Below are 17,021 nucleotides of genomic sequence, written 5' to 3' on the forward strand. Positions count from 1 at the left end.
GAAGTGATTTTATGATGCATGGTGGGCCTCTTTTGTTATGGGAAATGTACAGTTCCAGATTGTACCTGTGGCAGAAGGAGCGGTGGTTTATTGGATGATACCCCCCCTTCTGTTCAGTGAACTCTGGATTTTTCTGCATTTGTTTGTGGAAATGGCAGTGGTGTATTATGTTATGTTCCAACGTGGCCTTTTTGCTTGGTGAACTAATATTCAGTCTGCTTTTCTCTTTCTTTGGCCGCTTGAAGTTACTGACTCAGTACTGTCCTCCAGGTTGGATGAGGTTGGTCTATGTGACTGGAAATAAGATGATGTACTATCTTTGCTAACACACACAGCTGTATCTTCTGCCTCTCCCTTAAGGCCACAAACATGTCTCTCCTTGAAATGAGCCTTGTGATAATTCAGAAAATGCAAAACGTGCTCTCTGCGGAAACGAGAAGAAAGCAGTTGATGCCTTGTCAAGTCTAGGCCGATTGACCTAATGAATTATGTATGGTAGATTCACTTTTAATTGGCCACTTTAGTAATGCTTCCTCTGTCTCTTTTGTCAAGGCTGATGTAATGTTTCTTCTATTCCTGTGGTATGAGGACTGTGTGGTGCAAGAAGCAGTGGGTGGTCTTAGACTCATCTCCTTCACCGAGAGGGACACAAGCAGATTCTCTTCTCACACCAGGGCCTTGTCTTCTAAAGGGCAGGTTCAGACAGCGTTCACACGATATGTTATTTTTGATTTGTATGCTACATGATCTGCAGCTATTGATTTCTCGGTCCTTTCTCTGCAGGCCTGAGCAGTAGGCCGCCTCCTTTGCATTTTCACTCTTGACTCCAGGCCGAGTTAGAGTGCTCTACTTTTTTTTCTTCCCGATGCACATCCTGTATACTATGAGCAAGGATACTAGAATCTATAGCATATCATTCTGTCCTCTGTGTTTTTCTGTAATGGTGTGTGTGTGTGTGTTGTGTGTGTGTGTGTGTGTGTGTGTGTGTGTGTGTGCGTGCGTGTGTGTGTGTGTATGCTTGTGTGTATGTGCGTGTGTGTGTGTGTGTGTGAGTGTGTGGGGGGGGTGAGCTTGTCTCTGCCCACGCAGTTACTGCAGGCTGTGTTGGGGGAGGGAGGTCGCTAGATCTTTTAATGGGATGTTCCACTTCTTGAACATGTTTTCCTGGTTTGGCGCTGCCCTTGGCTGTAGTTAGGCTAGTTAAATACTATATGTTGCTCTCAGAGACACTGAGTAGTCATATTCATTCTGGAAATGTGTCCAAACATCTTGCAGATGCTGACAGAATCTCTCTCTGAAGACTTTTTTCTTGGATTTGAGTGTCTGCCAGGTGTTTGGTGCATATTTACAGAATGAATGGGGCTCTATGATGCCCAAAATAACTCAGTATCTAAGGAAGCAATATAGGTAACTAGAAACTGTCTGGGCTAATCAACTACAGCTAAGGTCAGGGCCAAACCGAGAACATGTTTGAAAGAAGTGGAACATCCCTTGAAGATGTAGAGGAGTATCTGGCTTTACAGCGTATAGCCTAGTGCTCATCAGTCATCAGTCTTTTTGATTATTTATCCTAACATTGTGATTTATTTTGACTGTTCAAAGTGCTGATTTCCTGTCAAATTAACTTCACATACTGTGTGTGATACCATTAAACCTTTAAAGTCTGGAATAACACGGTTTCCATGTAGATTACACTGACCATAACTAGAGTTGAATGCGATTGGCAAATGAAACGCCGCTGAAGAAAGCCATAATCCTCTGAAAATGTAACATTGCATAACTATAACTTTTTCATCTTTAGTCATCGTACGATCTGTTATTCTTTTAAACATAATCAGAGATGAAGATCGGGGGGAAAAAAACAGCCAAATCACAGTGACAACATACCGCTCTCACTTCCCTTTACACTCGATTGAGTTGTTTTCATTCCGTTTCATGCGGTGTGTGAAATGTCTCCAACCTTTTTATGTTGTGATTATGGGAAAAATTCACAGCTTTTATTTACCCATTTTTGCCTCAAACTAATGAGGCAATAACAAGAGCATTTATGTGCCCCATCACAGCCTCATTATCCATGACCTCCAGTCTCTGACACCGCAGTGTCCCCCCGTCAGGACCCCTCTTGTCTGGGTGACTGGGACCCCTCCGTAGGCCCGCTGACCCCTCTCTACTGGGTCAGTGCAGACCAATATTTCCCAGCAGTCCACTTGTGTCCTTTCCCCTGGGTCAGTAAAGCCTCCCACTGGGCTCAGTGCTTATCCCACTGGCTGTGGCATGAGGGTCTGGCACTGATAGGACCCCTGGTGGATTGGAGACAGGTACCAGGGTGTCCACAGATGCATGCACGCACACATACATACACACACACTCGGTACCCCAGATGGAAGGTATTTCCATGTGGCTGGCTGCCCAGCATGGGCCCTCTCTGTGTCTCCTGACTTCTTGCGCATATGGGCCAGTGAGAGATAAAATGGAATAAAATGGCATTTGCATAATAATGAGGATCTTTAGCGATGCTGTGTGATTTTTCTCCCTCAGATGTCTCAGATGATGTATGTAGCCTTATATATATATCTGTTCTTTTGAACTCCTGTCAGGGATTTTGACTATAGTTGTTTCAAAGCTCTGCATATCCTGCCCAACGGCTCAATGCTAGTCATTAATACCTCTGTGTGGTGCCCATTCTGGAATCCATCCAGCTAGCACCTGTGTGTGTGTGTGTGTGTGTGTGTGTGTGTGTGTGTGGGTGTGGGTGTGGGTGTGTGTGTGTGTGTGTGTGTGTGTGTATGTGTGTGTGTGTGTGTGTGTGTGTGTAGGTGTGGGTGTGTGTGTGTGTGTGTGTGTGTGTGTAGGTGTGGGTGTGTGTGTGGGTGTAGGTGTGTGTGGGAGTGCGTGCGTGCGTGTGTGTGTGTGTGTGTGTGTGCGTGTGTGTCTGTGTGAACACATGTGGTTGGGTAGGTGGTTGAGTGGGTGGGTTGATGGGTGTGTGTGTGTGCGGGTGTGAGCCTGCTTGCGTGGGTCGATGGGTGGGTGGGTGGGTGGGTGGGTTGATGTGTGTGCGTATGTGTGTTTGTGTGTGTGTGTGTGTGTGTGTGTGTGTGTGTGTGTGTGCGTGTGTGTGTCTGTGTGTGTGTGTTTATGTACGTGTGCATGTGTGTGTGTGTGTGTGTGTGTGTGTGTGTGTGTGTCCATACTGATTTGTGTTGTGCATGTGTATTAAACAGAGAGTAAGAGATGGAAATGGACAGTAGGTGAGAAAGAGGGGGACATGGAGGAGGAGAAAGAGACAGACTGGGAGACAGAGTGTGAGTCTGAGGGGGCTTGTTTGTCTTGCGGGTGCCAGTTTGGGCGTTTGCCCGGGTGCCAGTGTGGCGTGGCGATGCGGGGCCATGGTTTTGCTCAGACAGATGGCGCTGGGCCTTGTCAGAGTCCCTGCCTGTTAGTAGAATTGATTGCAGTGCCCAGTGCCAGGCTCTCCCAGAACAGTGGCCTATGCCAGCCTATCCGGGGACTGCCACCACCCTAAAGGGGACAGGTCATGTGACTGGCAGCTTTTTTTGGGGTCGGGTGAAAATGTGTGAACAATGCGCTCCCATGCAAGGGGTCCCCCAGAGGCTTGTTGTCATGGGTAATCTGGCCTTAATACAGAGCACATTCTAGCACAGGCATTGTGCTCCGTTTGAAATCAGCTGCTGCTGTTTGTTGCCCCTATTTTTTTTTGTGTGTGTGTGTGTCTTTACTGCAGAGCAAGCAGGTCGCTGGAAGCGCCTTACTGTAGCAGAATGAAACGCTCTCATCTGGCACGAGCTTTTGACACTACAGACAATGATTCACCATATCCTGTTTAGTGATGAGTTTATGAGTTTATGGGGCAATGAGCTGAATATGGGAGTGATGATGTACAGGTGGTATTTATGGGATGTGTCTGGGTCCTGGCCTGCATGGGTCTGGATGACTCGTCTCCGTTCCGTGGTCATTGGTAACACGACCCCCATCCCACACACTCATCCCATGCATCGACCCACACACTGGATTGGCTGTAAAATGATCCCCCCCTGTAGAGAAGAGAGACCATTAGGGCTGTGCGAGGACATGGTATTAGAGCCAAACCATTGACCGTATCATATATGAGATTGGCTCATTGTCCTTCATGGTGGATCGGCATCAAGGCTCTTGACACAGATTGCAACCACATACTGTAACGGGCCACATCATCATACTGCCCCCTATTAGTTGTGTACACACGTTCTACCCATTGCTACCAAATTTCATAGTGTCTTTTTTCAAGCATTAAAAGCTATTTCGCTAAAGTTTCATCATTATGCGAGGTCAGTTAGCTGTGAAAGGCTTTGATAACAGGCTTGATAACAGAACATTTTTGACAGAACCGTAAATTCATTTTGTCTGTGTTCCATGTAGCATTTTGAAATGCCTGACAGGAAGATTGCTCTGGATTTCCATTTCGTTCGTGTGTTCATCAAAGAAAACTTTGGGGTTTCAGCCACACTATTATTTGCTTAAGAGGAATAGGGAATCATATGTGAGATCATAAACTCAAACAGTGCTGCTTATTAATATTTGTATAATCGAGTTCTTGAAAATCCTTCTATTGACAAAAACCCAATCCTCCTCATGAGAATTATGTGGAGGAATAAGCCTTTTCAGAGCTGTAGTTTCACACATAGATGATCACTATGAATTATTGTAGCTATTTGTAAAAGCACATGGATATGACCAAACATTAAGTCCTCCTATAATCTTTTAAAACGACTCTCTATGCATTAAACAAGTGATTTTAATTCCACACTCTCCACCGTAAATTGCTGGTTTTACCCCTAAGCTTGCACAGTGTATGAGTGTGCCAGTATCTCTAAGCTCTATGTGTGCATGTACTACTTTAAGACGAGTAGATCACTCTTGTGTCCATAGAAAAAGCTTTGATAGGATTGTGACTGCTCCCACTATATCAGCGGTGACCGGCAAGCTGAAGCTGCAGATTTGGAAGTGATGAGATGTGTGAGAACTTGGGCCTGAGAGTATGAGTGTATAATGAGAACTGGAGAATAATGTCTCCATTAGCCTAGCTATGCTCTCAACCACGGGGGGCAGGGGGGGGGTCGATCCAACTGGGAGTCTCACTCTGCAGCAACAGGGGGTCCTAGGGAGGGGTTGGGGGAGGATAATTAGACGATGAAAAATAGAGAGTGGAAGTAGTGTTCCGTGGGTCTCGGTGGCGTCCGCCAACTATCACCACAGGACAGGGATCATAGAGCAGGTAGCGCGCTGTGGCTGGGGGCCAGATCCACTTCCGCCCCAGTTGCGCTGCTCAGGCTGGCATCGGAGAGAGGCCCTGGGGGTCAACTCTCCATCACAGGACGACGGGAACCGAAAGCAGCTGAAGCGTTCTCTAACTAGTGCACTGCCCTGCGATGATGGATGGCACTTGGGGGACTGGAACTGTGTGGGTCTGACATGTACTTCCTTATTTCCAGCGAGTCACAGAGGAATGGAGCTGCTCTGGCCTTTAAGGCTTTCTCATAGCCAGTGGAGGGTATCCCACAATTCACTCAGGTTCATGGCCCCTGCCTCCTCAACAAGGAGCATACCAGCATTGCAATCAGACCGAATGTTCTTCCATCTACTCTACCGAAGTAAAACCCATGAGAATGCCTTGGTCTCTTCAAAATATCTGTGAAACAAAAGTAGATCATACTGTAGGCGACCGTACTACAGTGAAATAAGCAATATCCATCCCAATATACCATACTATAGCCCACGTGGAGTGAGAACGGGTAGGCAGAACGGGTAGGCAGTTTCTATTAAGCCCCCACCCCGGCCCCCCCCCCCCCCCCCCCCCCACCACCACCACCCTTCCCCATCCGGTCACCCTTACGCCCCTCTCACATGGATTTGATCATGCAGATGATCATAATTATTGATAATAAAAAAATAAATATATATATTCATATTTACATGGTAGGCACTGTCTACCCTGCCTACCCTTACTGCACGTCACTGCTATATCCACGACACAGTTGAATTATATCATGCAGCAGTCAAGTATTATAATTGAGCCATTATACTGTAGCTAGGTTACACAGGAGCTACAGTATTACTGCACTCTCATATGAGTAATAATAATACAGCGAACAAATGCCATGCTGCTAAAACAAACCGAAAAACCCCAGTAGGAAATCAGTTGCATTGTTAGACACCCATACACAGAACACGAGTGCAGGGCAGGTGGGAGCCTCTGTCAGATGCCTGAAAGGTCATCTAATCACAACATTTGGCCTCACAAAACACCTGAGCCTTGCTGTCTCGCCTCACTTGGCCTAGTTCTGCCACATCTGAGAAAATGGTGTGTCTGCACAGACCTGTTTGAGCTTAATGATTATTTTGGTGAGAGGATTTCGAGGCATTTTCTGAAGGACCCCTGGCATTGACCTCTTCTTCCTCGTATATAAAATGTGGGTCAGAAACTCCGGGAGCTGAATGAAAGGGATTAGCCCACAGATGGGAACAACCAGGAGGGGGGGCTGAGGACTGGCCTCCAACAGGAACAGGGGGAACTCTACCGAGGCTACAACAGGCAGCGAGCTTCGAACTTGAAGCCTGTAGTTATTAACGAGAAAACACACCAGACAAGGCTTCAATTATTAATCCGATATTGCTCTCTCTGAAATCTACAGTACCTTACTTCTTAGTGTAAAAGATTCACAGGCTGAGATGCGCTCCCTGTGCTCGACAAAAAGTCTGCTCCGAAAAGAAGCTAAAAGACAAGAGGATGAGCCAGGATGAGTCCTGGGAGGATAGGCTGCTTTTCTTCTCTCCTGGTGTCTCAGGCACTCAAAGAGCATTTTCTCCAATTTCCATGGGAATGGGAACTGTTATATAACTCAAAAATATCCGACTTTTACATGCTGTCCTAAATGCAACCAAATGGCATATCTCACAAACAACTGATTGTCTCGTGTCTCATGTGTATGTGTGTGTGTGTATGTGTGTGTGTGTGTATGTGTGTGTGAGTGCGTGCATGCGTGTGTGCGTGCATGTGCATGTGAGTAGCTACATTTTTTTCTCATCTTACTTCCTCACTCCCCTGTTTTGAGGAAGAAAACGTGTCAGATAGACTGCTTACTGAAGGGAGCTGTTACGAATACTTCAGTAAACAGGCTCAATGTATCATGTCAAAACAAACAAAAACAAGACCAAGGATTATTGTTGTTTTTTTCTCACTATGCATGAATAGATATCAAAATGTATTCACACTGTGGTTTGATAACAGGCTCCATCTCTATATTTAGAATGCCCGGAGTATGCAAATATATATATATATATACAGTATATAGGAATATTTTTCTTTTCTGATCTCCACTATCTGTAGGGTTCCTTTAAATGATTATTTAATTCACAAATGCATTACCCACACAACTAATATCATTAAGACCACACATGGCTCGCTCCCAACCCGTAATGTCTTCCTTTAGCTTTCTTCTATTCTCACCATCTCTCTGTGAACTATCGGTCTCACATGTCTGCTTCCCATCGATCAGAGCGCTGTGGCACACTCTGGAAAGCAGCCAGTGGGGAGAGGCAGCATTTGCAATCAAACAGAGAGAAGCAGTGTGAAATCTCAGGAAGAGCAGCTTCCCCCCACCCGTGCCCGTGGGCAGGGGATCAGACAGAGAGGAAGCCTGCCTCAGACGACACCCAACACCTCCTACTGGCATCCTGATGCAAGCAGCATGCAAACCCACCTCTCACATGTGTCTATCAGCTGGGGAGTTAAGCTCTGCACAAACCCCCCCACTCCACTCCACTGTTACTGTGGCCGGGACTGTTAGTGTGGAGGAAGTGCACTTGGAATCAAAGACAAAAGCGATTCACAGTTTCATGCGTCTGATTTTTTTCCGAAAATGTGCTTCGATGACATAGATAGGGAAAAAAACATATTCAGTAAAGGGGAAACTAAATCAAGGCGCCGTGTGGGCAGACCATGTCTGCAGATCTGGAGAGTCCAGGACTCGCTCGTGCAGAGAAGGGGGGGAAGATAAAAAATGGCACAGAGTCACCTCTCTTCAAAACTCAATCACCTGCTCGCTAAATCCAATCAGCTCCCCTGTTAAAGCCACTGCCCTGCCAGTGCTTCTGGTTTGCCCGTGCGGTCTCTCTGGGCTGCCTGCTCACGCTCTGCCCTGTTGGAGCCACGCTCCCCATCCGTGACACATGGGACTGTGAACTCTAAAGGGTTTGTTCCAGACCTCGAGCAGATTTATTCCAGGCTCCACTCCAGGAGAAGAAGAGAGGTTTGGAGTAGGAGAGAAAAAAAATCTGAATCCCTTCTCCGCTTTTCTGTCTTTGGCTGCTCGTTTAACCTACTGCGGAAGTCCTTTGATGTACTGCATCTTCTGTGTCTTCAGAGTACTGTATTTTGGGGGGTTGTTAAATTTCAGCAGTGCGAGCGGTGTTTTAGGTAGATGTAGGTCAGTAAAAAAGTCAGGGTCAGTTGTAGTGGCTTTTGAAGAGCATACAAGGGTTCTATCCATTGAGTTAAGCAGGTAAAAAAAGCCCTGAACTCTTTCCTAATAATTGCATTAGAGCTAGCTGTGTGTACAGACCGTGCTGGTGGGGAAGGTGTCCCCTGGGCTTCTCAGCAGGCCTACAGGCTACCATCTGCAGATTTCAGACAAACACGTCGAAGTGTTTCCCTGCATGATCCTCTTTCTCAGTGTAATGTAGAGACGGCTAAAGTCACAGTTTTTCTTCTGTTGTTTATGTTTTTGGTTCATAGTTGTTTTCAAGCTACAGTACATATTGGCTTAGAGTAGGGGTTTGGGTGTTCTCTGTGTCTCGGTGGCCATACCTTGCATTTCTATGTGACGTGCATGGCCCAAAAATGATAGTGGATATATATGTACACTATCGACTATGCTATGAAATTAGGTCACTAGGTTGTGGACCTATTTAATTAATTAGGAATGGTGGAATAGAAAATGTATAACAATTCGGGACATGGACTCATTTTAGACCTGTCAGTCAATAAGCCATAACACAATGGATACCACGATGGGTTTGCCTCGAGGGCCCACGGTTCCCTGTGGAGAGCCTCATGAAGCATTGTGTGTGTGTGTGTGTGTGTGTGTGTGTGTGTGTGTGTGTGTGTGTGTGTGTGTGTGCGTGTGTGTGTGTGCGTGTGTGTCCGATAATGCATGCGTGTTTGAGTGTTACACTCTTTTTTCTCTATGTAGACACATTCAGAAGCACCATTTACACCCACCACACATTGCGTGGTAACCCACATACAACACAAAGCAATCACTAGACTGCACAGAACGCAACGGAACAACAACAACAGGGAAATCACTGCATATATTCATCACTTCATGACACGCTGTCGCAACCATCACAAAGTACTTAGCAATTATTGCAGAATGCATTGCAACCACTGTACAGAACACATAGGCGCATCGCTGCATCTCATACTGTATCATCCACTGGACTGCACATACTGTTGCACCCATGGCACAGTGCATAGCAACCGCTACATAGCAACAGCTGCACAGTCCATAGCAACAACTGCAAAGAAGTTGAATGGTGAACTGAGATGTGGGGTCTTCTAGGCTTGGCGTTGCACAAACAAACAGACCAACACTAACAATTGTTTTCTCCCTTTTCTCTCTAGCACTGTGACTGCTACTAGAAGGTATTCTTAGTATTACAGTGACTGTTTTGTTCAGGTGTTTCACTTACTTTAGGCAAATATATGTATTGTAAGTTGCTGCTCTAGATATGCTAAATGACTAAAATCATGTAAATCAGATGCAAACCTTGAGTTATGAGCATAACTTTTTTTCAGCCCAAGAAGCCTGCAGGGAAACGCTCGCAACTACAGCAATTGTGTCTATACGTGAATGCTTGAACCTCTTTGAACACCGTTCTTCTCTCTCTTCTTCTTTTCCCGTGCAGACATGCGTTCCATTCCGGATGTGGCCATGACAGGAAACTGCACTCAGGAGTGCAGTGAGCTGGGCCACTCAGATGCTTGCTGGATGCCTGGGCAGCCCTCCCCAGTGCGCAAGACCAGGAACCCCCCCAAACTCTCCACCTTCGTGCCTTACCAGGAGAGAGGGAGCCTGGGACGCTTGGCCAATGGGAGTGCCAGGTTGGGTGGGGAGGAGCACCGGGCCCGTCTCCCACCCTCCCGCAGTGCCTATTCCAATGGTGGCCACGCCCCCAACCAGGACTCCCCCCTGGAGGAGGTGCCACTGAGCGTGGCCTCTGAGTTCCAGCCCACCTCCCCACCTAGCCACACCCCGAAAAGAGAGATATACCTGTGAGAAACCCACATCTTTCATATCTGCTACACAGATAGAGGCCACAGAGACACACCCACTTAAAAAAAGAGAAACGGGCTCTTAGTGGATCTGAAATGTCCAATTATGGACACAAATGTTAATTTGGAATGGAAAGGCTATGATTCATGGGATCAGTGGTATGTGCAATATGAGGGTTTTTCATTTGTATTTATTTTGTTTATTTATTAGTTTATTTAATGATCATTAGTTCATTTATAAGTTAATGTATTTATTTATTTATATTTTCTGTGAAAGCATTGGAAGCATTGGATTTGAGGAAGGATCACAAATAAATATCAAAGAAAGTCCCTCAATAACTATTGATTTACTTAATTAAGCCCATGGAATGTTCTCTGGAACTTCAAAAGTGTGATCAGTGCTTTAGTGCCATAACCAGATAACATTCAACAGAGAAGCATTAATGCCCTAAGGGTGGACTTAATGTTTTTCATTATCAATCAAATGGAATGGTCTTTCTTAATGTACAGTGCTGTAAATACATTTGAATGGTGTATACTGTATATATTTCTGTCTGGCTCACGCCGATAAAAATAGCCTCCGGATTTTAGCATTTGAGCTTTTCTTTGCTGCTGCTGTTTAAACTTGATTGAAACGTTTCCAGAAGCTGGGATGGACAGTGTGAAAGGCTCTTGGATATAATCTCATACGCTACCCACAATCTCACACACCTGTGACCCCCAATCATGAGAGAACCATGGCCTTTACCTCACGCTCCCTGGAGAGCTCTTCAGCCAGAGAGGAGAAATGTGTGGCAGCATCTAATCTGGCAATGTGTGTTCCACTGAGTCTTAGCACTGTGACCTATCTCACCTCGTGGAACCAGTCCACTTAGGCCGCAGTTCCCCCCCGCGTCACACAGACTATCCCCAAACCTAGAACACATGCTAATAGGCTTAGCCCAACACATAGAACCAGAGAAGTGTGGTTATATGAGACTATATTCACAGTTGTGTCTGAAAAGCTCCTCTCCAATGCTACTGTAGTCCTCCCAGAGACTGAACAACACTGAGCTAATCAGTTCACTCCACGTAGAGGTCACCATTAACTTCAACCCCCCGTCTCCAGACTCGTTGTGTTTTCTCCTCACGATCTGCATGAATTTCAATAGTTCTGATGAATGCATAAGGAGGCATTCACATGAGTTTCAGAGCAGGACTCTCCAACCTTAAGAGCCTCTGAAGAGACTGAGAGTGCTGTGGCTGAACACCCCGCTCTCATAAACCCCACACTTGCTTTTTTACATTCACAGGCTGACTCGTCTCCTCGCAAAACGATTTCCATCTGTTGTCGTTCTCAGTTCTTACCAAGAACGGTTATAATCATCATCTAGGACTATTAAGGAACATGTTGGTTTTACAAGAAAAATAAAAAAGTATGTGGAAATGCCTTAGAAAACATTCGTTCTTGGGTCACCATTTTGTTTAGAACCTGTTACATTATCGGTGCATGTTTTTACACAATGGCGAAATGAAGCCATTATCAACAAAAGGTACACAAAGGTAATAGCTAAATATTACAGTTAAACATGAATTGAATTGATTGCATTTCTTGCCAATTCTGAATGTCCTTGTATTGAGGGCAACAATTATGACGACTTTATGAAGCTGTTATTGCTCATTCTCTTCAATTTGAATGGAAGATAAAGTAGAGGCTACTATGTGTGCTCCAGCTATTTTGACAAAGACTTATTTTCAAAGTGATTCTGAAGCAGATGTCTGAAGGACACTGGATATTAGTCTGTAATTGGATGAAGATAATGCCACCAGCCTGCCTTGCAGCCCTGTGGCATTACTCATAGCTTTTTGATTTGTACACTGGTCGATTATATTTGTGGCTACCTTACTCTCTTATTGACCTTGCCCGCAATGTATTTCTACCCAGAGATAGTGGATCTGAGTGAGGGTGGAAGGGCCCTGAACGCACATTTCCATAATTAGTCTGAGTAATGAGTCCTGCGCTAGAGCAAACGTGAACAAACCCAGAGGACAACACAGCAGCCAGATAATCCAAAATCCATCTGCAAAGCTACAATCATTTCAAAAGGGGTATTTTTTATCTGTACTTACCTCATCGCACTGCCGTTGGCAGCACATGTCGAATAATTAAACTAAAAACATATGGAAATGACTGGACATGGTCGCGATTATACAAAAAAAAGGAGGTGATTATCCTGCCTTGAGGGGGAAAGAACACATTATGCTGTTTTCAAAGCCATTAAGCAACTGAAATAAAAATCCAGCGAGAGTCATGATACACTGTGATTAAGCCCCCCAACCCCCTTCTAGGTGCAGCAGAGAGCAGCTTCATGGAGCGAAAGCAGCGGGTGAGATCACTAACCTAGAATTAATGATAAGTGTGAAAGATAGTGGTGAGTGATAAAGCCAACGTCACAAAGCCTCAATCACTGGCTTTGTCTCGACTCTGACTCCATTCAGATTCACTGATGTTGACTCTTCTGACTCCAGGTTAATCTCTGGTTTCGACTCATATCTGGTTCCAGCCTGAGTAACTAACCTTAACTCCGGAGTGTATTTGGCATGAAATGCTAGGTTTCTCTGCTTCCAAGCCACCGTCTGACTCATAAAGTGTGACAGGCTGTGACTGATCTGGTTTGATCTGGTTTTGACTCAATGGCAAATGAAAGTCAAACCTGTGGGTTTAAGTCATAATACTCTGAATCTGTGAACTTTTTTCCAGCCTGAATAACTGTGTTCCAGTCTACTTACAGTGTATCGCTCAGTCCGAATCACAGGGTTTGACCCTTCTTTTGAACTCATGCTGAATTGATGACCATAGTCGCCCTGGATCAAACAAAGATGACAGCATGAAACACCTTGATACACTCAACATGTATGTCCAATCATATTTAGTTTGTATTTTGATGTTTATTTCATGTTGAGGTCACCTGAGTAACTTATGCCTCTCTGTGATGTACATGTATGGTGATCGTAGCTGTGGCCAGATGGAATTGATGAGATACTGGTGAATAGGCAAAGGTTGTTTATTTAACTGAAACTAAGACTCCTTACATACATAGTTATTCAATGCGAGCTGTTTGTGACAAATATCTCCTGAAGGTGTGCTGTACATAGATCTCCACATCCCCATGTGTGCTGTCAAGCAGGCTATGAGTTTAGCATGAATTCCAAAGATAATTGGTAGAAATTGTTTACTGTTTTTGCTGAGATGTTAGTGCTGGTTCCTGTTCCAGAACCCTCTCCCCAAACAAACTGACATTCACTGCACATTTCATCTTTGTCACAGTTCACCTAAAATAAAGACAGCTGCCTTGAAAGTGTGTCTTTGCAGGAGAGTATCAAGTTGGTATCCTAATTGTTGGTTATATTTATATAGGACAAAAATGCTTGTGATGCCATGTTTTTGTACAGTTTTATGTACATGCAAGTGAAGCTTTTTAAAACGTATGACAAAAGCCGATGGCATATAAAAATTGTAATGTGTTTCTTGAGATGTGCACATCTTGCCTTGGTTGGATTGATCTTTGCTGAGTCAGTGTGAATGTGGCCGTTCTATGCCTGCACCGTAGTCATTCACTGGCTCCCTGCTCCCGAGGGCTTTTTCAGACTTTATGTTTATTGTGAACAGTGGATTGTCGGATCCTACCTGTTTGTTTTATTCCCATGTGTTCTGTTTCGTTCTGTTTTCGCATGTTAAGAAATCCCCATTGTAATAAGTCCTCAATAACTTTCTAATAAAATTACTTCAGGAAAAAAAAATGTTTTCAGTGACTCATTGAGTGTTGAGTAGAATACTGAAGTGATTTAATACATTATATATATCGTTTTTATAAAACACATTTTTACTGTTGTACTCAGCATAGTACATGAAACTCCACTGTTTATGCATTCGAAGCCCATCAGATCCACAATTTGAGAGTATTCTCGCACTCTTTCATTTGTATAGTCACCTTTGAATACTGTCAAAAGGGCAGGCTCTGCTGTTATCTATGGCTTCTGGGACTCGTTAGGCATTACATGTCAGCATTGTGCTGAAAGATGACTTATCTGACACCTTCACATCAGGATCTGGTGTTGAAATTGCCCCTGTATAAGGGCAAGACCATTGCATTTCAAAATTACACTGTAATGCTGACTGGTTATCAATCAATTATTAATGTCTGCACTCTGCTGATGTGAAGGAGACCATCACACGTTAGGGTGGTGCTGGGTCAGTTTTGTGGATATTACCTGCTTTTTGACTCATGAAAGTGTTCACATTGCTATTCAGAGAAGTGACTTAACATTGTGTTAGCTAAAAGGTGAGAGGGCCTTTAGATAGTAATCTACTGTATGTACAATAATCGACAATATGATAAAGACAATACCTGAAAGATGGCACTGTAATATTGAATCCATAAACCAACCCAAATCAACCCAACCTGAATGTGAAGCTGTCTGTGTAAGATATGGCCACATAGTTTATATTAGTTTATTGTTTGCAAATTGTACTTTATAGTAACGATCAGTCTTGTAAGTTCGTAGGTATAGGTTTAATAATTGTTATTTATCAAACTTAAATGTTTGAGACAATAGACTCAAGTTTTGTCAGACATGATTGCAGTAGTGTGAGAAGCACTACTGACCATTAAGGTAAAGGCAGTCCGAACTGACACCTTCTGGAGGCTGATGAAACTACAATGGAATCTGCAGCACCAACTAAGACAGTGATGAGGCAGTAAGCGTACGGAGTTGAGAGACAACAGAGAGATGATCTCACAGGTCTTCCTGAGGCATTCAGTTGATCGCTTTAACCTAATGTTAAAGATAGAAAACATTGCCCAGACTATACCATGAAAGCTCTACAACTGTGTGGCACTGGGGGTGCATACTGCATATCAATGACATTCTCCTAATGTACAATGAAACATGTTATGCGGAGGTTCATACATGCGTCCGCAATGGGGTTGCACAGCTGGTGTAGCGTATGCACACTGCAGCAGTATGATTGCATTAATGTGTCCCATTCTCCACACCCATATTCGAAAGAGCGGATTTTCGAAGTGAATGAACACACATACTTTCTGAATTCTAGAATAGAGTATGTGTTGGTGATGCAGTGTGGACCCCCTGATGCAGGGGCATTCATTATTGTGTTGGTGTCTCTGCAGGGAAACACTGTGCTCCTGTAGCCCTTTTCCTCAAGATGAAACTACCCCTGGGCTACTGCCGCTGTTGATCTGCCGTTGCCGTGGAAACCTGGCCGCTCTCTCTCTCTCACCCACGCTCTTCTCCGCTCGCTTCGTTAAGCGCTCTGCTGCTGGCAATTAGAAATAAAAACCAGCGGCAGAGCTGGCTGCCTTGAAACGCAGCCTCCAATTAAACACCGTCAAATAGCAATGTTTCTCAAAGCTACATCCGCTCTCTATATAATAAACCATGTGCCCGAGAGCTATGCTTGAACCGTGCTTGCTTTGGAAGATTAATGTGTCCAAAAGCCATGTTTCTTACAAATGAAGTAAATACATTTAGAAAATGGAGCAATGTTTTTAATTCGAGTATGTTTCTGGTGAAGATGTCATGTTTTCAAAAGCCGAACACGTGCTCTGTTAAACAGGGGAATGTTTCCAACATCATCTAATTTTATATTTGGAAGAAAGAAAAAAAAAGCTTTATGGGTGATTGATCCAGATACACATCACATCATCATGTGTGCCCTGCTAATGCACATGTGACATCATGTGTGTGTGTTTTCGTTCTTCCAGGAAACATTATTTATGCAGTAGCTATTTTCAACATAACACTTCTGTTTCCACTGCCATATCTTATCATACATGACTGTTCTTTATAACTGAAAATATTTCATTGGAGCAAGGAGGTTTGCGGATCATAAGCCTGTAGAATCACTGGTAGTCATACCTAGCCATTTGTATTACTGCCTTGTGTATTGACTTTCATACACTAAAGATGTAATTGCTGCATTAAAATCAATGGAGCAATTTAAAGTGCATCATCATTACAGGAGTTTTTGTGTAAAGTCGATAACTACACTTGAGAAGATTCCATACTGCATGTCCAATATACACACACGTGTGCACGCACGCACACACACACACACACACACACGCACACACACACACACACACACACACACACACACACACACACACGCACACACACACACACACACACACACACACACACACACACACGCACACACACACACACACACACACACAAAATGTCTCCATGTAGAGGGGGAAAAAAACACTTAACAGCCCATTCCTAAAGCAATGGAACCTCATTTAACACTCTATTACCTTCCACCTGAGCTCAATCTTCCAATCATCTGTGATTCCAAAAATACCTATGAGCCATCCATTAGCAGTAACATAGCTCCTCCAGTGGAACTCAAGTACAGGCCACTCTGACAGACCCAGCTCACATACCATACCATACCATACCATACATACACCATACCATACTCAATGCTTGATACACAAACATGGGCACTGAACCCAAACAGATTAGGATCAATCCCCTGATCATCATCATCATCATCATCATCATCATCATCATAAGCAATGACCTGTGGAATCAGTAAATTATAAATCATAAGTGGTAAATAATAATAATTATTATTATTATTATCATTATTGTAATATCAGTCTAAGTAGTGCAAATG

At 44.1% G+C, this 17,021-nt stretch overlaps 1 protein-coding gene across 1 annotated transcript in view; it reads left to right on the forward strand.

The window, feature by feature from the left end:
- Nucleotides 1-10,340, forward strand: part of pcdh1a (protocadherin 1a) — a gene marked incomplete at both ends in the record, with an annotated part of 50,078 nt that extends 39,738 nt beyond the window's left edge. Inside the window, one exon of the mRNA XM_080528770.1 lies at nucleotides 9,970-10,340. Within this exon, the coding sequence (XP_080384896.1) occupies nucleotides 9,970-10,340 (371 nt within the window). The remainder of the gene's footprint in view (nucleotides 1-9,969) is intronic.
- Nucleotides 10,341-17,021: the final 6,681 nt, after the last annotated feature.

Source organism: Nansenia antarctica, assembly GCF_963989245.1.
Source record: "Nansenia antarctica genome assembly, chromosome: 4".
NCBI lineage: Eukaryota > Metazoa > Chordata > Actinopteri > Argentiniformes > Microstomatidae > Nansenia > Nansenia antarctica.